We start from the raw sequence: 23,057 nt of genomic DNA on the forward strand, positions 1-23,057 counted from the left end.
AATATTGAATATATGAGATTAAAAAAAACATAATTATGAGATATGAAACTTAGAATTATGAGATAAAAATTCAAAATTATGAGGTAAAAAGTCAAAATTATGCCATATAAAGTAAGTATGAGCTAAAAAGCCATAATTAGATCAAATAAGACATAAAAGTCATAATTATGACTTTTATATCATAATTTTGACGTTTTATCTCGGTAATAATTTACCATAGGGGTTTTTCTTTTTCTTTTTTTTTTTACTAGCACAAATGGGCTGAGATGTGTGAGAGGATAATAAGACAGGGAAAAATGAAGGTCAGGAAATGGGTAGGGAGTGGACTAAAAATAATATGATGAAATGATAGAGCCTTATAGAAGAAATAAGGAGCGAGGAATCCGAAGAATAATGAGAGAAATAATGGGAGAGAAGAGTCACTAATGAGAGGGGTACTTCTGCTTGTTCTGTGATCCAGGGCTGCTGGGTGGGGAGGAGGAAGGTGGGAGCTGTTCTGATGGAAGACACACATGGGTACAAGGCCTGCTCCTACAGAGACACAAAGACAAGAAAGACAGCAAACCGCTAAACTATGACACACAGCCAGCTGGGAAACTTTAAGACAGTTTCCCAGCCGGCTGCATGCTCCTCCACACTCCTCCACACCCTGCACTCTTCAACCACACAGCTGAGGTCTCAGATTGTTGCACTTGGTGAAGTTTTGCTAGAAATTACGATCTGGATAAATAAATTCACCTGCTGTAATACCCACTTACCACACTTGAACAAATTTTCATGTTCTGAGAAGACACTTTCTAGTGAGAGAGGAAACCAGAGAGGACAGGGATGCTGTCCTCGCTGGTTCTTCTTATCACAGTCTCACCTCAACACCAGTCGCCACCACTGCTGAAAGAGCAGAACCCCAAACACTTCAAGGATATAGAATGAATCTATGTGCCTGTGTATATCTGTGTGCGTGGTGTCTTTCTGTGTTAGATGAGACATGGGAGAGCGAGCCGGGGCCATCACTGTGATGTATATCATCCCAGGTCAGGGCGGGTGAGGAGAGAGCTCCTTCCTCTGTCGTTGTAAACTCACATTCACCGGTCAGGGTCCCATTCATAAAAACATCTCTTTTATGATTACATCAGGAACTTCCTCAATGCAATGACAAATGGGCCTTTCAAAGAGCACCATTAATGAACCAAAGAGAAACTTTTTCACATGGAACGCTACTCATGGGCCTCAGCCATCATGGACACTCAGCTAGAAACTCTATGAAACCTGAAACTATGTTTTGTTAACATGGCTCCTGTACATTATGTTCATTAGGGATGTGTGCGATTAGTCTGGTAGGCAATTAAACATGGCTACCCTCACTGCTCGGCACCAGAATTACAAGTCAGTTAAACAAATTCTTAATATTTTATTCATGCATAATGCCAGTTAACTGCATCCACACTCTGTGCTCATTTTGTCCACAATGGTGCATGTTTTCTGAATGCTTACAGATACATGTGAAACAGAGCAGTAGCAACAATAGTTTACAGACTGCAATGTACTGAATAGCCGCAGATCAGTGTCATCGACAGCACTGCCTCCGGTACAATATCATAACCTCCCACCGCTTGACCATGCTTGTTTTTGTCAGAAACTTTTGACTCTTCTTCTTTTTTGTGGTAACTTTTGACTCTGAATGGCGCCCTCGAGTGGATATAATGCCTAACATCCATGCCAATGTAAAGGACGTGTGGACATATGTGACTAGTTGACTAGATAACCGGTCTAAATTTGAATTTCCTTTTAAATATCCCTAATGCTCATGTGTCTATTCAAATGTGTACATGTCGGTCTGTGCACAGTTGGTGTCCCATTGAGTAAACCAGTATTGGCCTACAGCCTGAGGTAGAACTCTTAGTCAGGCCTTTTGAAAGGTCTTCCTGCCAGCTAAAGGTAGGACAGTAAACAGACACGGTGCACTGTAAGCTGATAGGACCTGAGTTTGCTCCCTCAGAACAGTCAACCGTTACAGATAGGAGAGCAGTACGCAAGCATTTCACGGGAAATAAAGAAAAAACAAGAAAATCCTAAATATAAAATAAATAAAATTATGTTGCACATGCGTAGGAGTTCTTGGTATCCATGCAACATGGGAGGCTAAGAGCCTCGATAAAGCAGCCAAAAGACACATTTTTCTCTGACATGCAGTTTGGCATTAAGATTTCTCCACATGCAACATGCACATAACAGGTTCTCACACAGTTGTAATTTATATTTTAAGGCAAACGCGCATCACTCAGGTCATGCAATGTCAAGTCGTCTCCGGTGGCGTGCAGAGACATTCTACCTTAGTCTTCATGAATTTAGAATGGCTCTTGTAGACCTCCACCTGCTTGAGCTCATCCTGCCTGTCGTCAGGGTGCAGCAGGCCGCTGGTCTTTAACATCTGGACCTCATCCTCTAAGTCTCTGATGTTCCTCTCCAGGGAAGAGATCTTGGTGTCCTGCACCAGCAACAGTAGGCAGGCAAGGAGTCAGCAAAGATCAGACGTTGGATATTAGGCTCTGGACTTTCATAAGGGTTTACCTGTCTCACTGTTGTTTCATTATCAAATTATTCCTCTGAAATTTTATATTACATTTATTTAGCTAACATTTTATTCCAACTTATAGTAAGTGCACTCAACCATGTGGTTACAGCCCAGGCAAGAATTATACAAGTGCATTTACTTCATTAAATAAGCTGAACTGCAACAATTAAAATTAATAAAAGAAAAAGAGCTATTTTTCTTATTTTTTTCCTCTTATTACTTCACAGGCCAAGGTACATTCCAGCTGTACAATCAGGGGGAAAGCACAAAAAAATGGCCGTCATTGAGACTGGGGGAGGTGATATCTTTTAAAATGGGGCGAATAATGCACATTTTCAGAGAATCTCACTTGGAAGAAATTCATAGTGCTGCACTTGTTTGCTCATATGAGAAGTGACATAAATAGCTGTGTACAGATTGTAGTAAGAGAGCTAAGGGAGAAGTTAAAACTCTGGCTTCTCTCTCACTTCCACACAACTGGCCAATCACAGTGTGAAGTGAGTGAATGTTGGATTGTTGGTTTTGGAAAGTTAGAAAAATTGTTAGACACGGGCCTCCCCAATGTGGACATCGGAAAGGTGTGAGAGGAGGGGGTTTCCAAAGCTCTTCTATCATCCAACAAACAGTTTTGATGAAGCATGCTGGCAGCTTCAAGGGAAAAAGTTCATCTCTAAATCAAAAACACATATTTTTCCTCTTACCTGTAATGCTATTTATCCATCTCAATTGTTTTAGTGTGAGTTGCAAAGTTTTGAAGATACTGGCCGTAGAGATGTCTGTCTTCTCTCGAATATAATGGAACTAGATGGCACTCAGCTTATGGTGCTCAAAGCCCCAAAGAAATGATTTTGAAAAACTCATCAGTCTCTTTCAGGAAATCATGACCCAGTTACCCAAAATAAACCACAAACCTTGCGTATGCGCAGTTTCAGGTACTATTTTCTTTCTATCAAACTACACCTGCCAAGGAGGACACATTTAATGTTTACATCCTGTGCTGTCATGAGCATGAGCCTCTTGTCCATGAGTAGATGCATGACTGCAAGTAGTCTGAGGATGAGCCTCGATCTTGAAAGGTCAAACAAATAATTGCTGTAAACAGGAGCTCTTTGGTGTGCAGATCTATCTCTTCAGTAATTTTTCTGATCCAGCACACAACCCAATGTGTATATTGATGTGCTTGTCTTTTTCATTGTTTTTTCATCCTGTGATGTCACAAGGACAAGCCTCTCATCCATGAGTAGATGCACGTTCATTTCATGAGATGAGGTGGTTGGCATGTGTAGACTGGGAGAAAGAATATAGTTCCCACATGAAGCTGCTCACAGCAATGTCTGTGGATTATCTTTGGTAACCAAGTCATGATATCTGTAAAAAGGCAATGCTGCTGAGTTTTTCAAATGTGTGCTTTTAGAGCTTTGAGAAGTAATATCTTGTTCCAATACATTCAAGAGAAAGGTGACATCTCCATGGCTGATATCTCCAAAACTCTGCAACTCAGACAAAAACAATTTGCATGGATAAATAGCTCTACACACTAGAGGAACAATATGTATTTTTGATTTTTATGTGAACTGTCCCTTTAAACTTATGCAAAATTGTAATGGGTCACTTTGAAAAGTATTTGGCTAAAATAACACTAACAGCAATTCTGTATATTAACAGACAGCCCCATAACATATTGTATCTAGATTAATGTCTTTCTCACTGGTGAAACAGGGCAAATATCTGGACAGGCAGGTTTCCTGTGCAGTATTTATGAGGGAATGGAAGGTCTGTCATGGACAAGTCCTGAGGTTGTTTAGCTGCATGGATTCAGACATACGTTAAATGCTAAACCTTGGAAGAGAAGAGAAAGGTAATTGAATAAATGGAAGCAGATTGCATGATGCCATCAGCACAAACCACAGGCAACATGTAAGCATCTGACCTCTATTACATCTTCTGACATCAGCCCTGTCTAGCACACGGTGCTGCCATCCTAAACACACACACACACACATACACCAAGCAAACACGGAGGTATGTATAACACACCTACACACACACAGAAAAAAGTCAAGGTGGGGCATTCAAGCATGTAGGAGAATCCTTCCACCTTAACCCAAACACTCACACACACATAATGCAAAAAAAGCCCACACACAGGCTATACTATTCTGTCATTTGCATTGCTTCATGTTCATTTCTGTAGCATAAGCTATACTCTATCTTTAATAACTGATTGCTATCTGTTTCAGCTCCAGAGCACAGACAGAAAAAACATCACCCAGAGGAAGAGAAACAAGGCAAACCCAAAGAAAACACAGAGGGTGATATCAAAAGCAACATTCAGTTAAATAGGAATACATGTAAGAAAAGCTGCACCTCAAAACCTCTGAAACATGAACTACTGTACGTGATTGTGCTGCATTCCAACCCAGGAAGAATTTATGGTAGGAATGGCGGAAGGCACAAATACTTTATATTTGTAGCTCATGGTGAGTTCATAGAGGGATTAGGAGGTGAGTACTCATTACTGTACCTGCCAGATAACGTCAGGATCAAAACAGAAAGGGGGGTTGGTGTTCTGTAATCACAAAATAGAAATACATACGCCACTTAGACAACACAGGCACTGGAACAAACAGTGATGGACATTACGCACTCGGACAGATGCATCACTTCTTATCAACATAAACAGCTTTACCCTCTTAAACTCTGCAGGGAAGTCTACTCCCCGGACTGCCAATACTTTCCTTCAGAGGTTGTAGCAGACTCAGTTTTTAAAGCTAAAAGACCTAAGGAAATCTATTGGTACCAACTATGTCATGCTAGTGTGTCAGAAAGTGGGATAAATAAGGCTCCAAAGTTAAATTTGGTGAATGAAAAACAAGCTTGGCAATTTTCAAAGGAGTCCCTTGACATCTCACCTCAAGATATATGAACCAAAATGGGTTGTGTGTATGCAGGTATGTTATTTCCATCGATATTTCTGCATACTGCATACTCCAGACAGTATTGGATTTGCATAAATTGGGTATGACCGGAAAACTGAGAGTCTTGTGGAATCAGTGAGCTCAGCTGTATTCATGTGTCATGTTCAGTGTGATGTTAGATTAAAGATGTTAGATGTTAAATAAAATGACCCATTGTGACCTCTGTGATAAACACAGATTCATGAAGCTTCATAACCACTAACTAGAGACCTGGGGCATTCAGGAGATGTGTGGCTTTGCTGAGAATATAGAAATTAAGAGGGTCTCAGAGCAAGCCCCAAAGCATAAATGCTTGCCATACAAATGCCGAAAGATGCAATTCTTGTAGAAATCCCCAAAATGTCATGTTTTTGAAATAAAAAGGTGAAATGATCAACCCAAAAAAACTCTTAAGACATAATAGAGCATGGGTGTCATGGACATCATATGCTACTACATCATAATGCTCTTAGCCCCATACACTCTAAACTTTCAAAATGTTAGGTAACTAAAGAAAACACAATGTTAATTACAGATTTATGATAGGAATGACACAAGAATGCTGAGCTGCATCTTAAATTAATCTTCTGGTTCCCAGCTTTTAGATGATGTATACCACTCATATGTGGCAAATACTGTTTACCCACTATCTCCCCCTAAAACATCCCAGGTGTGAAGGAGTGGAAGAGGTTAAAAAAAATCCACAATGCGGGGAAATATCTCCTGCACAGCATCAACATCACCAAATGAAGACTGTTCCCCTTCATATGTCGAATCCTTCTGGTGATGTTTGTTTTGCCTTTTCTAATTAATGCAGTCAGATTTAATTGGGCCGCTCTCATGCATTTACAACACTGTGGGCATCCCCAGCTGTAGCACATGTGCACTTTGTTAATAGGCAGACAAATCACAAAGTATGTGTGAAAAATAACTGTGGTTTTGCTGTAAAGGAGCCACTTTTGGAACAAGCGTTTGCTGAATGAACACTGAATATGTGTGTGTGGGTGGGTGTGCGCGCAGACACATGTGGAGTCAACTGCATTTTTCACAGCTCTAACGACTTCAAAGGGCTGAGATGAGAGTGAAAGCTTCCATATGTGACATTTGAAACAAATTGAATAAGTGCTCAACTCTGCATTGGCCAATAATGGCCTGTACATGGCATGGCCGCCATACAGACACGAGGCAACAATAAGACGATGTTCTTTAGATTGTTTGTGCATGTATGTTTGTGTTTGCGTTTACAGGTGAGCCAGAGCCAGATCAACTACTGCTCACATTACAGCAGAGCTCATCAATAATTAAAGTAAAGTTGATATGAAGCTGATATGAGACTAAACCAGACAACATGCTGCTACTGAAGAGCGAAGTACATGGCTCAAACAGGATCACAACATAATACTGTAATTTTTATCACAACACCTCCCACAGTTTAAACTCAGTGTTCTCTCATTTGTTTGGAGATAAAGTGATGAACACTTTCTTTACAGCTTCTGTTACGGCCAATAAAATGTATGAAGCTGCGTAGGGCTGCAGCTCACGAGTATATTCATTATCAGCCAATGATTCTCACGATTAATCAATTAGTCTATAAGATGTCTCCAAATTGTGGAAAATCCTCATCACAAAACATCCAAAAGTGGCTGCAAGTAATGATTATTTTCATTATTGATGAATCTGATGGTCATTTTCTCAATTAATTGATCACTTGTTTGGGCCATAAAATGTCAGAAAATGGCGAACGATATTGATCAAGATGACGTCCTCAAATGTCTTTGTCTGAACTTTGACTTTTTTTCTTTAAGAATTACTCAAACTGATCAATCAGTTATCAAAGTAGTTGGCAATTAATTTAATAATTAATTTATAATCAATTAATCTTTGCAGCTGTACTTCAAATTGCTTCTTTTGTCCAACCAGATCTACAAAACCCAAAGACTCTTCATTTACCATAATAAATGATAAAGAAAAGCAGTTACATTAATGGACGCTGGAACCAGCACATTTTTGACATTTTTGCTCGAAAAATAAATGAAAAAACGGTTGACAACAAATTTTCTTTTGATCGATTAACTGATTAATCAACTAATTGTTGCAGTTCTAAAGTTAGAACTTATCTGTTTCAGTAAGTCACACAGCCCATGTAGCTCAGTATTACTTCACGTGTTGCCTGCTCTCACTGATCCTCCTCGTCCTACCTTCATGTCAATGACAGTCTGCAGAGCCCTGGTCTTGGCCGGATCAGCCTGGAGCTGGTTCCGGCGATGAAGCTCCTGAGGAGGGACCCGGTAAAAATACGCCTGGCGGCTCATCATCTTTAGCACTTTTTAACGCCCACAGCTTCAGATGAAATACGCTGAACAGCCTGACCAGTCCCAACCCCTACGTCTTTTTTATATCGTATGTTATCCTCTGCTGTACATCCTTAAAAATTCTTGTTTTGCAAAAAGATGAAAAAACAATGTTCCTCTGATCTTTAAGCTTGTCCTTGCTTGATGCTCTCCTGAGGACTTCTTTCCTTCTCTGATAGCAGGTGCAGGTGTCTATTTTCTCTGCTGTCTCCTTTTCTGTCTCTATTCATTAGCAGGTAGGAGACGCACTCAGCTATAGGTCATATGAATCTGTCTCGATCACTCTCTGTCTCTCTTTCTATTTCTCACTTGTTATCTCTGTCTCTCTCGCAGATGTCTCTGGCATGCTAAAGCTCTTGCTTAGCAACACTTTCTGCCAGCACATGCGCTACACTTCTGCTATCAATAATTAATGGTAGCTCTGACCTACAACTATGCCCACACAAAAGCACACACACATGCATGCTAATGGGCACACACACAAAAACACACACAGACACGCAGCAAGTTAAACGTACCTGTTGAACAGAAACAACTGCGAGTTCAAGAACCATTCAGAAGAAAGAACAGTATTTCCAAAAATATGGAGCATGAGCCCTGCCATAAATAGAAAGTATTTTAAATTATCGCAAAATTTAAAGCCTGGATTGACAATTTCATGGTTGTATTGTTGTATTTTTTTGTATGTCTACCCTACTCATGTATGTAAATGGGGTGACAAAACCGCAAAACCTTCAATAATAGTCTGTCTCTTTTTTCAACATTAAAAGCCGCAGGCACTGAATAAGTGGTCAGCTCCAAGTCACATTCAATAATGTCTTGTCACTTCAAAAATCAGGTTAATTTATTGAATACACTCAAAAGTGCTCAAAACGTTACTTTAAATGACCTTCATAAAGCAATTAACTGAAAATTCCATGAATACCATAAATGAGTACAAGACTAGTGGTCAAAAGACTGTGTCTCAAGCTTCAGTTCCCAACAACTACTGAAAAACCACCCTCATTTCCTGGGCCCAAATAGCAAAAGAGTGGGGTGGTACGTGACCTCTGCACCAAGTAGGCTGTCCATAGTATAAAAACTTACAATAAATAATACAAACATTAAATAATAACAAATTAATATTAATCTCAACTTGTATACCAATACATATGCTCATGATTTTATCATAAAAAGAAAAAAAAAAAAATCTTGTAACAGCCACATCAAATACAAAATTGGCACTCACAAATGCCTAACATATGACCACAGAGCTGAACAATGCCTCTTTGAAACAAGAAAGCTTGCAAGCCAGTTTAGGCAACTGCTTCATTGATATATGAATCACTGAAACTTCTATCCAACACCACACAACCACCAGCGCTGCTGCTTAGCTTTAATCATGATCACACTACCACCAGCACATCCCTGACTCTCATCTCAAGGGGAAGACATCTGCTATGACAACAGCTGTCACACATCTGTTCAGGTACGTGTGAGCAAGGTCAGGGCAAAGATGCCAAAGATCAACTATCCTGCTGTGTTGTATTTTCATGCAAATTAACTCTCCTATTATTTGACTGACTAAAATGAGCATTAATTTAAACAACAAAGTACTGCTGACAGAAATGTTCTCTGTATCACACACACACACTCACACACACCCTGCTCAAACCCACACAGCCACCACACACACATTCACACTGAGACCAAACACTGTCTGATCTACTCCACTGCAGCAGCTGGGGGTTTGGGGTAGCTCTGTTGTGGTAACGAGGGAGTGGTCCTTGCTCAAGGGCACTTCAGTGGTGGCAAGCACTGCTCCATCAATCCCCACCCAGATTTATATTTATTGAATCTATTGCTAATTTGCCCCTTCATGACAACTGTGCTGTGAATTTGTATATAATTCACCCATTCAAATTATATTAAGGTTTAAATATATGAACAATTAAAGGTGTGCCCACTTTGAGTGAAAGCTGGGGAGTAATAGGCACCAAACTGTTAGCTTCAAAACGGCTCTTTGAAAACCTATGAGTGACATTAACAATGCGCAATCCACTATTTATTACACTATTTATGCTGTAAGCCACCACTTCCAGCTGAACGGAGAGCTCATCGCAGGACTGCATTGCACTGTCACAGTCTGTTACAGCATACTTTGTGTGGAAACAATATAAGTGCTCATAGACAGAGTTGAAGGTGTCAAAGCAAAGAAATCCATACATCTGCACAGTAAGTGAGAAAAGTGAGGGCTGCCTGCTGCTGTTTCCTGATTATGTTACAGGCAGCTGCTGAAAAGGGGCGAACATGCTCATGCTCAACTTTCTCTATTCAATAAAGGTTGAAAAAAAAATGCACATGGCACAAACATCACACACGAGTAATACTTAATATTATGTATATGTTAGGGCTGTACAATATGATAACAAATCATATTACAATTCATGATTAGTGTAAATGATCATTTTTGCATCACAATTTTCATTTTCACTGGAGAAAAAAATGATTGAAATAATAATAATGATGTGATTTCTTGAGGTCTGTACCAAACAAACAGCATACACCTTCAGAATAAGACTTGTAGGCCAGAGCATCTCTGCGGCACTACAGTACTTCATTATAATGCTATTTTGCCTTTTGCAGTGTGGATATTGTACTATTGTAATCTCGATAATATTTTTGATTAATTGTGCAGGTGAAATAACCAACAAATCTGTACAGTAGGTGACCAAAGTGAGGGCTGCCTGCCACTGCTTTCCAGTTATGTTATGGGCAGCTGCCAGAAAAAGGAAAACTTGCTCACTGGATTTTCCTGTTTATTAATAGTTGTAAAAATGCACATGGCACAAACATGCATACACAGCAGCTGATACCTCATATAATATATACATGTAATATAAAGTAGAACCTCTAAGAACAATGAACAGGTTTGAGTGACGCTGAAAAAGGAGGAAAACTGCCTCTTTCACCAGTGGGAGACCAAAAAATGCAGATGGATTAAAGGACAGAGAAGCTGCGATACTATCAAAGCCAAAACTGGCAAAATGACAGACAGTCAGTGGGTAACGAAAAAACACTAAATCAGACAGAGACCACATGGATGTGGGACATTCATATTAAGACAGCTCATCAGTCAGTCAGAGGACATAAAAAGACTTGTGGGAGAAAGTGGGAGAAAGAAATCGATTCACTTAAGTATTGTGAATCTTTTTTTGAATTTGAATTTGAACATATTAATGTATGAATCATGATATACAGTCTCTAGATGTTCATGTTTCAACTTTTTCTCATGGTCTAGTCATAAAAAAGCAAACTGCAATAAATCACGATACTTAGATCTGCACCTATGTATTGTTATACCATCATATCAGGAGATAAGCATGTTGCAGCATTAATTAACAGGCATACTAAGAGAAGCATCAGGTCACCATGATTTCCCATTACTCCTATTCTTTCCAGTTCTCCCAGTGAGTTGAAATGAGGAGACGAGGGCCTTATCCTCCTCAGTTGTGAATGGGGAGGGATTAATGCTGCCACAGCATGCCTTCCACTCACTGGCATGCCCACTACTGCCACAACCCTAATCTTCTACTGGCCATATGTGTGTTTATGTGTCACAGTGAGTGTCTTTTTTATCTGTCCTGTGGAGAGAGTGTGTGTACTAACTCCTTATCAATAAACGGTTAGAGTACAGTTAGAGTACAATGGGGGAAATTAAGTCATGCGGGAGAGCATGTCATCAAAGACTGTCTCCTCTGCTCCACATGTGTCAGAGGGCCGAGCATATGGAATGAATAGGATCAAACGTAACACTATAGCAATAAGTGCTGGCATCCTGAATGAAGGATACGGTCAAAAGGTTCAATTCTAGCCTGAAGGCAATGGTGTCATATATGCCAAGCACAGACTAGAACATGCACAGATCCTACGTAGACACTCACACACACACTCATCAATCACATTCCCATCCCGTCTCCATCAACAAGAGAAAAAGGAAACAGATTTGCCTGCCACAAATGTGAAAATGTGTCCGCCTATCAGCTCAGTGGCTTAAAAGAGCAGTTTGAAAAAGACAAAAGGGAAAATCAGAGGGAAAGCCCTGCAGAGAAACAGGGAGGGGAGGTGGGGAGACGGTTTGAGGGGTGTAATTTTGTCCCGATAAACTTTTCCGCTCAAACATTCTGGGAGATCAACAGAGCGTGGCGAGTATGTGGTGCGTGGGGTGTGGTGGGGAGAAGGGAGCATTCACGTGTATGTGTGTTTTCTTATGGTATTTACAGTGGACTTCTACTGTTAGTTGAGAGGGGCTTCATTAACAAAGGCTGAAAGTAGCCAATCAACAATGGAGTCCTAAAACGCCTCACTCGGTGCAGGCTTTTCACCAGCTAACCACAACAGACAACAATATCAGCTCAGGGAGAACGAAAGAAACCGTAGGGATCTAACAGTAACCAAAAAAGATTCAAGGTACGATAATACCACATTTATTATGATGTTTAAAAAACAAATAGAGATGATGATGTCTGTTTTGTTTTGATAATTTATTATTCTTCTTTAGATAAATTTCAATCTTTCAGTTTAAGAAACCCCAAAATATGTATATTTTCAGCTGCAACCATTTCATTTCCAAGTATGCAAATAATGACAAATGATAATCACAGACAAATTTTGAAATACAGTTTTTTTGTGGTGTTGTCTAATCTCAAAGATTCAAGTTTATCTAAATCAGGAATTAAGTAAATTATCTCCACACAACATTATAGGTCAGTCAAACTGTTTAGTTTATTATTATTTATATATCAAAACCTATGAAATTGATTCAAAATTCAAAAATCTAGTGAAGGCAGTCTTTTTTATTACAGTGTACAGCATTTTCTTGGTATAAAATGTCTTTTTTTATTTTATCCCAAGGTGTGTCTGCTTTCCTTCTTTAATAAAATAAAATAAAAGTAGCTGGCCATGACCTCAGCATGTGAAAAAAATTGGCATGAATTGTCATAAGTCTTTGGCAACGAATGTTTGAATTGTTTATGTATAATTGTAAAACAAAAACAACATGATGTCAGAAGCAATCCATTTTTAAGATAAAATATAATATAATTAACCATGTAGTATCACAGTAGATATTGTCACACTTTTGCATTTTTTTCCCAGGACAGTGAAGACATAACTGGCCGTACTCTGCCTCTGATTGGCTTACCCTGATATTTTCTTGACTTAACCCTACCGAATCTCACTCCTCATGCCTAAACATAACCAACCAAAACAACTGAAACCAGCCAATCAGTGTCAGAGTAGGCTGAAGAGAATGTTTGTTCTCACTGAGAAAAAACATCTAGTATGCTATCAAGACATTTTTAGTCACAATATTCTATATACTGTTTCATCCCCAATGGACAGACAGACATACAAAGACAGAGGACAGACAGGAAAGGAGAAAGGAGAAGAGTTGATAGGCAAGTAGCATAAGAAAGTGACCAAAAAAAGCAGGAAAAGAGATTCCAAAAAAGACAGATTTGCTGACATGAACTTCCACTTCTCCTCAACATGCTGGCACTCGATAAGTTTTAGAAGGCTACATTTCTGAAGTTTCATCGATGTTTGAGAGAGGACGCAGGGGCAGACAGAGAGGGCCTGCCAAAATCAGCAGCAGGACTTCTGAAGCCAGTCATACTATAGAAAAACAGGGGAGCCATTAAGTGCTCTGCCCTTACGTTCTCAACACCAGAGAAATACTACAGACTCAATGAGTCGTTCTGATCCAATCCTGAGTGAGACGTCTTCATGTACAGTAGGGGCCCTAATTCTACCCAGAGCCCCCGAGGACCGTATGAATTCTGCAGTCTGATATGTATGAAAGTAGATATGCCATCTCCGAGTAAAAAATCTCACAGTGAGAGCGTGCATGTGTGTGTGCACACCCTTGGCAGCAGGTCAAGGCTGGGCAGGAACAGACCAGTGGTGCGGCTGTTATTATTGGGTCTACAGGGACCTGGCGGCTGGGGAGAGCCGATTAGGCCCAGATTTATGCCTCTCAGCGTGTGTGTGTGTGTGTGTGTGTGTGTACCATCAGACAAAACTCACAGCTAGTGCATAGAAACACCACAGGAGTTAAATTCTAACAGACTACTGCCACTTTGTGGATATTACTGGTACTGCAAACATTTACACTTGTAAGTTAACATAATAGTGGAGTGGCTGTTTGAAAAGACCTCAAACACACAACTTAATATGTGACTTGTCAGGGAAAAACAAACAAAAAAAAGTTGAGAAAATGTGTCATGGCACCTGGCTTCACTAAATTTTTGAGTTTTAAGCCAAACTTTTAAGTTGAAATAAACTAAAACAAGTTTTGCAGAAATATAATCTTTTGTTGAGATAACGTACTTTTTTAGATAAACTTGAATCTTTGAGTTTTAGAAACTTGAGAAATTCTGTATTATGAAAATTGTTCACAGTGACAACCGTGACAGTAAAATTAAACGGTTGCAACTGAAAACATTAAATTACTAACCATTATTCACTTTCACTTTAATGAATTTAATCAACAATGTTTGTTTTTTAAAGGGGAAAAGTAAATCATCCCAACAAAAGATTACAGGTTGGGAAACTTTTTTCTTAGTTCATTTCAAAACTGAAAGCTACAACAAGGAGTTTTTTTTTTATTTTTTTTTTATTTTCATTTTCAGACACTACCACTTTTGTCCAGAGGGAACTTCAAAATCAACAAAATATTAGTTCCTAGTAGTAGTTTTAAGAGTTTCAAATTGATTTAAAGCTCAGAACTTGGGGAGGTCAGTTGCCTTAAAATTCAGAGTTTTTTAAACTTTTTTTTTTCACTTAATTCTAACAAATGCTGCTGATGCTGACCAGTCAAGTGTAATCATTTTATCTAAGAGCCAAATGAACAGGCTGCCAGTATTCTATGTCTGATCTGTGCAGCTAAGACCGTCTGACAGCTGACAAAGTCAAACAGGAAACACAAGTGAGAGAGCACCACTGCACACACACCATCCCCTGACAACACACATCAGCAGGTGAGGGAGTGATGGAGCTCCATATCCATATATACTGCACACCAACATACCATACACAAATAAAGACAGACAGCTGGTTAAAGTAACTTCACATCTGGCTATGGTCTTTAAGTCCTGAGTGGTACAACTGAGAGAGTAAGGGAGAAGGTTAAAAAGAGATTTCAGTTCTCGGTTCTCTGAACTGCATCATACAAACCTTTATATGTTCATAAAGTTTCACACCCAGCTTCTAATCCTTCTTTACATAAAAACACTTGAGATAATATAAACACAAATTTAAGGTGATAATTTCTCTTCAAACCAGCAAAGAATACAGAGAAAGCCCCCGTGTCAACCTTCAGCCATGTTTAAAGGATAAATAAAAGCAGAGGTGAACTGAAAATGGAGGCATTTATTATCCCAGCTCAAGCTAAACAAGCTGGGTCATTTAAAGGAGAGTAATGAGCGCGGTAATGAAAGGCAGTTGGGCTGGTTTCCTTTGGAGCTAATCAAAAGAACTAAGAGCAGTGCCCCCTAATAGAGGCAATAGCTGCACCACCATCACCAGCATGCCTTCGCTAACCATGACAAGTGCAAGCGTAGGGCTAAATTACCACTCTGACACAGACACAAAGGCGAGAGGCCTTCACAGGAAGTAGGCTGCTTCTTACAGTTAAAGAAGCGCATAGAAATCCTTCAGTTAATCTGTATGCACCCCAAACCTTTAGCACTTAAATTCCACACAAACCACAAACACAGACTGTCAGACAACTTAACTATTCTTCAGCACCTACATATTGAAATCTCCTAGAATTTAGGTTTTATACATTTTCAAATGTTTTCATTTATTACTGTTGTTTTTGTTTTTTGAAGTGTCTGAAATAGTTAAAAATACAAATTAAAATATATTTTTTTACTTAATCAAACCTGTTCCAATTCTCATAATTCACTATTGGAGACTTTCTAAAGGTCCAAAATGTAAGATTTAGGGGAATCTCTTGGCAGAATATGGCAGAAATGGAATATAATGTTTTTCCTAAATGTTTTCATCAGTGTATAATCACCTGAAAATAAGAATCAGTGTGATCCTGTTACCTTAGAATGAGTCTTATATGCACAGGGTCTTCTTGGCCACCATGTTGAACTGCCATGTTTCTATAGTAGTCCAGAAAGGACAGACCAAACACTGTTTCTACATGTGGCATTTTTTGTGTTGCTTCCATGTAGGGAAGGGTAGGGTGATGCAAGGTGTTTACAATCTGCAAGCTCACTGCTAGATACCACTACCTCCTGCACACTGGTCCTTAAAGAAACAGTTGTTTTTATTTTGTTTTTTTTTTGTTTTTTTACAGTTTTGCTCCTACAATTCAATGTGTAACAGTAGTTCAGTTACGAGGACCTATTTTGACTTCCCATTTATTTGTAGGAAGTTGTGCAATGCATTTTACACACCAACACATCATTCATTATTTTGAAAAAATATTTTATTTCAATGTATACTGTATGTAATGGACCATGTGCTAGTCTGTGCTTGTGGATGTGCCAATAAATTGCACTACAGTGTGCAGACCTTTTTCACTGCTGTCTTCTGTTGGTCCAGCAGCTGCCCTAAATGGTATTCGAACATTCCCAACTACTATGCATTGTTCCAAGCACAGGGTTAAACTTAACTCTTAACATCTGATTTACATACAATCCACACGATAAAAATACAACTACAAATAGCAGCTGAAATAGTTCAACAGCATATGGACATAGAGTCTGGTACTGAATATGTGTTTTCTTTTTACATTTGAAGCTGCCATTGAAATTTACAAATGAAGCTTTGAATGTCAGTTGTCATATTTTATGATGTATTTAACAAATCCTTAAGCAAAATCCTCAATTTGAATAAAGTGAGTCATCAGATTAAAAGAGCTCATCTTTTTTATGATATCACTTGACAGTTTGTCTATATATATATATATACACACATACATATATATATATATATATATATATATATATATATATATATATATATATATATATACATATGTGAGTGTGTGTGTGTGTGTGTGTGTGTGTGTGTGTGTACACTCTTCCATCACCCCATCTCAACCTCTGAGGAGAGGAGGCCAGAAGGAGAAGAAGGAAAAAAACGAAAGAATAACAAAGCGCCTCTCTTTTCAATCAGGGCGGTCAGAGTGTTTTCCCTCATTAATCATACATTAATATTCAGACAAACACAGCCTGTTTTTCTACCTTAGAAAAACACTCCTTCCTCCCATCTCTCCCTCGCTCTCACCTCACCTCACACACCCAGAGCCCCCCCGCTCCATTACACCCTCAGTGTGTGTTAAGCTGTCAAGCAGTTAAAAATAGCACAGAACACAGTGTGTGTGAGAACAGGTACTCACCTTTTACACACACAGCAAGGTTGGGTCCCATACATTACATACATACACACACACACACACACACAACACACAGACACACACACACAAGTACACACGTGCACAGCAGTGGTTGCATTAGCATGGGCTGAAACACCCACGCTCCCCTACGACAAAATCATCACTGTGACCAAACACCCGGCAGCATGGGTGGATATCCCATCAGCCACCAGTGGCCCAGAGAGGGAGTGTCCTTGCTAGAAACGCTAAGCCGTCAGGCCCCAGATGTGCACGCATGCTCACATGCACACACACACAAACACCCAAACACACACGCAATCATTCAGACTGGGCATGGAAGCAGACAAAGAACACATAGACAGAAAAACAAGAACATTATGACACAAACAATAGCAGAGGCTGCACAGACATGCAAAGCACACACACACACACACACACACACACACACACACACTGACAGAGAGGTGGAGAAATTAAAGGCTAAGAAGATTTAGGAGTTAAAAATAAACAAGGCAGGAGTGAGGAACACAGAGCAGCCTACTACTGGCCCTCCTGGCAGAGGATATAGAGACACCTGTGCTACACCAGCGCTCACTGAAGGACAGTACTTTTAAATTCTCAATCAATAAAACAGTCTGGGGGAAGACAGAAAACAATAAGAGAGGGTGAGGTATGGGCATATCAATACCAAATAAATTTCCTCATATGTTAACTGAGAGGCTATGCTGTATTTTCTTTCTTTTCATCCTGACTCAGTCCTCACCGTCGTGCATCTTCAGCTCCTTTTAATATAGCTTCTATTGCCTTTCTCTGTTTTTCATTTGTCCTCTTAGGATGCCTTATGTTGTGTTTTTAATTTATTCATTTCTAGCATTCTGCCTTTTGCCTACAAACCGTAGACAATAAAGTATTTTTCTATTCTATTCTATTTTTAAATCCACTGCACAACAAGCTCACTGTGTGCCACATGCTGTAGAATAAATGCCAAATGCTATGCTATATACAAGTGGCATATGAGCAACTGCCATATAAGCATGTGCATACCCAGAAACAAACACAAACACACACACACACACACACACACACACACACACACACACACACACACACACACACACAAACAGTCAGATTGTAAAACTGCATGGCTGAACACAGGCTTAGAGCTCTCCGTATGTTAATCTGGCCCATTGATAAGACCTGCTGAGCAGCTTTCTGCTCCCATACTCTACATAATACACACACACTTATAGGTATACACACACACACACACATACACACACAAATACATCACAGAAAAAAATCTTCCACTTTGTTCATTGATATATATCACAATATTTGTTCTGTATTAAAAGTTGCATGCCATCTCAATGGTTTTAATTATCCATGATGCACTAGTCTGCAAACTGGTAAATAAAGTGGAAGCTCACAAGTGTTTCCAAAACCATTCTGAGTTAAATCTAACAGAGTAGTTGCTTTGTAATATTAATAGGCACCACAACTGTGTGGTGATCCTATCAAAGTGACTTTTTCTGTTAAAATTGCTCTCATATTATAGATGAATGATTCAGATGTAAATTGAAACCAGCTGGCTACCTGAGGCTGCTGCTTCCTGCAAACTGAAATGACAAGAAAAAGTCATTTTCTCTCAATGACATGCAGCAGCAAAACTACAGTAAGAAATATAATTACATAGAGTTCTGTATTATAGTGTATTTGAATTATCCACAGTGCAGTCATTACTTTGTATTTGTGTAATTAATATATAAATGTCAATTAGGTGGTAATCTGCATTAGAATTAAAGAAAATGAAAAAAAAAACAATCTGTTATAACAATGATCTCTTTGTAGTGATCATTTTGATCCAGACAGAAGCTCCCTCAGTGCTCCTTCAGAAGATTTACCGTCCCTTTCGTCTCCCTTCCCCTGTCGCAGATTGGCTGGAATAGTATTGTGTTGCTCGTTCCAAGCCACTTTTTGTTTCCCATTTACAGAGCCAGGGCTGTTTAAAATCATCAGATTTTTTTTTCAGCTCACACACAGAACAGGGAGTTAGAGGACTGTGAGGAGAAATGTGCTAAATTTGATTTTAAAAATGTTTTGATTAGAATAGCACACCCAATTTTTAATTGTCATTTTTGTAACTCCAATAAAATGTCAAAAAATAGTGAATGGTGGGTTTATTGCCTCTCCCTGAATTGCATATCATTTGTCATTTTTGACTTTTTTGTGTTTTAATTGTGCAAAACAAAACTAAACTAAACTGTACTTCACAGTCCAAGGTGATATCTTTAGATGTCTTTTTTTGTCAGTCTCAAATCCAAATATATTCAATTTAATATGATAATAAATGAAGAAAAGCAAGATATCTCTATATTTGAGAGGCTGAAAACAGCATTTTTTGCCATTTTTGCATGATAAATTATTTGAACTTTTTAACCATTATCAAAATAGTTGGATAGTTTAACTCTTTTGCCAGATTTACTTTCCCAACATGGCATTTAACTTGTCCCAGATAAATGGTAATCCTTATTGTTGAGCCCTGCCGATGAGATCACTATAAGTGGATACCACTGTCACCTAGGAAGAAAAACACACCTCTCTCACGTGCATGTTCTCCAGCTGCGCTTCAGCCTCCTGTGCTGCCATGGTGACAATGCCTGTCCGCTGTCCTCGACCCCAGTGTCCCGCACCTTGACCTTGGCCTTGGCCCTGAAGCATCTCCAGCAGCCTCTGGATGCTCTCGTCCCGAGCGCCCAGCGTCTGCTTCTGAGAGTCAATCCTCATCTCCATCTCCTCCATGGTCTTCCTCAGCAGGAACAGCTCCTTGGCCTGCCGCTCGTGCTCCGACTGCAGCCGGAAGAAATTCTCCTCTGATGGATCCAGAGGAGGAGATGAGGAGAAGCCGTCACACCCAGGTACCTGGCAGGGGCTGCAGGGCCGGAGCGAACTGGAACAGGGAGCTGTCACTGGAGTTTGGCTGGGACTGTAGAGGGTTGGATTTGGGCTGTTCCGCGGCCCAGGCTGAAGGGTGTTGGCTGGGCTGATTCTCTGCGCTGCTACTGCAGTGTTACAGCCATAACCAGGGCTGTGAATGATGATGTCAGCTTCCTGTTGCCTCGGGTTGTAGGTGTTGGATGGGCTTGCTCTCGGGCTGTGCTTTGGTCCAGGACTGTGCAGGTTGCTGGGGCTTTGTCTGGGGCTGTGGCCAGGGCTGAGCCCCCCTCTGTGGTCCTGGTCTGTATGGAGTTCTCGATAGGAGCCAGAGTTACCCTGCTGTTTCTGCTGCTGCAAGCGACTGTTCATCTCTCTGTGAGCCCTCAGCTCCTCCTGAAGCTCCTGAACTGTCAACGGAAGCTGCTGCAAAGACAAAGGAAAATTAAATGTCCATTCATTCCACACACAATGACAAACACATGCAACAGATACATAAAACAGACCTTGTTTCTTCTGATATCCCCAGGCTGCAGCAGAGAGACGAGACATAAGAAACACACACACACATGCATAAACAAAAAAAATAGAAAGTAGATAGAAAGAATATATAGCTTAAATATTTCAAAATATTACTTTGGGTGATGGTTACAAGAGTTGACCACAAGGGGGCGTTATTTCTCTTCTAAAACACAGGGAGAACACATAGACAGTACTGTAATCCAGAATGACTTGGGTTTGTTTGCAGTGAGATGAACATAAAAGGGGAAAGAGACAAGATAAATTGTGATGCTTTTTCTGATCAAATTTGCAGTTTATCAAAAGAAAACGTTTTTTTCAACTTTACAGATTACGTCAGAGAGAATCAGAGCTGTGGTGGGCAGGACAGACGTTGCTACTGTACATGAATGAAAGAAATGTGATGGGAACAGTGATTTTTTTTCTGGTTATGCAACTTACACGATGACATATGATGATAAGATGATGATGATGTTGTTTGCCCATAAGGTGTTAACAGTATATGAGAGGGATTGGAAAACATAGATTTTAATGGTCGCAATGTAATGTAATGTTTGCCATATGTACCATCACAATTTGATATGTGAATAACAGCTACATGTTTAGTCATACTTGTCATGATATTTTCTATCACTTTGACATAACGTATACTACTGGTACAGTGATACGTCAGTGAGCAATATGATAGGTGATGCCAGTGCTTACCTTGACGTCTGGTTTAATTATTTAGTCCACAAAACATTGTTTTACAGGAAAACAGTGTTCCAGAATCTCCCAAACAATGGAAGTGAAAGGTGACCAGTTTTCAAGCATAAAAAAACAACAGAACTGCTTATCTGGTGTAATCAAAGTCTCCTGAAGACCCAACATGCCAAGCTGATTAAAAAAATGTTATTTACACCATATTTTTTTTTTGCCTGAATCTTCACTGTATATCTTTTTCTTGGAGCCACATTCACCATGTCTGAGCTGGGAGTGTGGTATGATGGCGTGCAAATGACATGTCAGGACTTTAGGACATAAAGGCATTTTATATTATTTTTCAATTGTTTTTCTTGTTGCTTGAAAACTGAACACCATTCACTTCCATTGTTTGGGAGATTCCAGTGAAATTCCATTTGACATGAGGGTGAGTACATAATGACTTAATTTTCATTTTTGGGTGAATCTAAACTATCCCTTTGATAAATTACATTAGTAAGCAAAATTAGTAAATTGTTGTAGAATTTGTAAGTAAACTGCCCACACTTTCTTGGCTGTACAATCATTTTGAACAGAAAACCTCTGCAACTTCGTAATAACATTCAGGTCTGTAAACAACTCAGATTTTTTTTCAGTCAAATCAGATTTGGAATAGTAGCAATAGGAATATTTATTTGTTGTTGTTTTTTTTTCAGGTCAGTGCACAACACTAAACTATATCAGCTGCTGGTGAAACGCAAGTATGTTTAATCAGTAAGACTTGTGTTTTAATGCCTTTCTTTGTCATCTGTGATGTGAAATCACCAGATTTTCACACAGCCACAGAAAGGAAAAGTGTGCCTCATTAGTTATAAAACTCTAGCACACCACGGAGCTCTCCTCTGCCAGGCTGCTGACAGGGCTGCGGTCACTGTCCAGCATTACCTAACTAAGGGCAAATTTCAACCAAACCAGAATTGTTGATTGTTAGAACAATGGTAAGATGAACCAGGTTTTTTTTTAGTGAATTTTATTTTGTTTCTGTTGATTTTGAATGAAGCTGACAATGATGATGTAAAAATTACAGTTTTGCAAAGGCAGCCTGGTTAGTTTGGGCGAGAGCACTTACCATTTCTGGATAAAGAAAATGTCAACTTACTCCTTCAAAAAAGGTCTCTCACTGTAACGATCCTTTCCATAATGTTGCCAGCCAGTTATAACAATCTTAAATCTCTCACTCAGTAACTATCTGAGCCTGTCAGTGGCAAAAACAAGCAAACAGGCAAGTGTCACCTGCCCTCCCACTGCTCCATGGTGCACTGGGGTTAAGTGGCTGACAGCATGTCGCCACTGCTCTGTTCCAATGACTTTTCTCCACTTCCATCACCGTTACTTTTGTGGTTTGTGGTAGGCTTGGGTGGCGTACAGGTATGATTTTCAATATCATTCTAAATACAGACGCTTCTCTGTATATTAACTGATAGAGAGATGCTGTACTGTAGTGGTAGCATGCTCCGCCACAGGTCAGGCTCTGCAGTGCAACTGTGCAGACAAACATGGCATTTGCGGGATAAAGTTACAGGACTAACTCGAAAAAAAAAGAAGAAACATGCCACTGTTTGGGAGCATTTTGGATTTAGCCTCATTAATAA

At 39.6% G+C, this 23,057-nt stretch overlaps 1 protein-coding gene across 1 annotated transcript in view; it reads right to left on the reverse strand.

Annotated features, from left to right (window-relative positions):
* The window catches only part of LOC146325264 (ERC protein 2-like), a 232,680-nt gene that overhangs the window by 198,683 nt on the left and 10,940 nt on the right, over nt 1-23,057 (reverse strand). The window contains exons 3-7 of the mRNA XM_084721167.1: nt 20,712-20,735; nt 19,870-20,631; nt 5,097-5,141; nt 2,330-2,485; nt 439-531 (exon numbers count right to left, since the gene is read on the reverse strand). Of these exons, the coding sequence (XP_084577293.1) occupies nt 439-531; nt 2,330-2,485; nt 5,097-5,141; nt 19,870-20,631; nt 20,712-20,735 (1,080 nt within the window). The remainder of the gene's footprint in view (nt 1-438; nt 532-2,329; nt 2,486-5,096; nt 5,142-19,869; nt 20,632-20,711; nt 20,736-23,057) is intronic.

Source organism: Lutjanus erythropterus, chromosome 6, assembly GCF_056507025.1.
Source record: "Lutjanus erythropterus isolate fLutEry1 chromosome 6, fLutEry1.hap2, whole genome shotgun sequence".
NCBI classification, from domain to species: Eukaryota; Metazoa; Chordata; class Actinopteri; order Lutjaniformes; family Lutjanidae; genus Lutjanus; species Lutjanus erythropterus.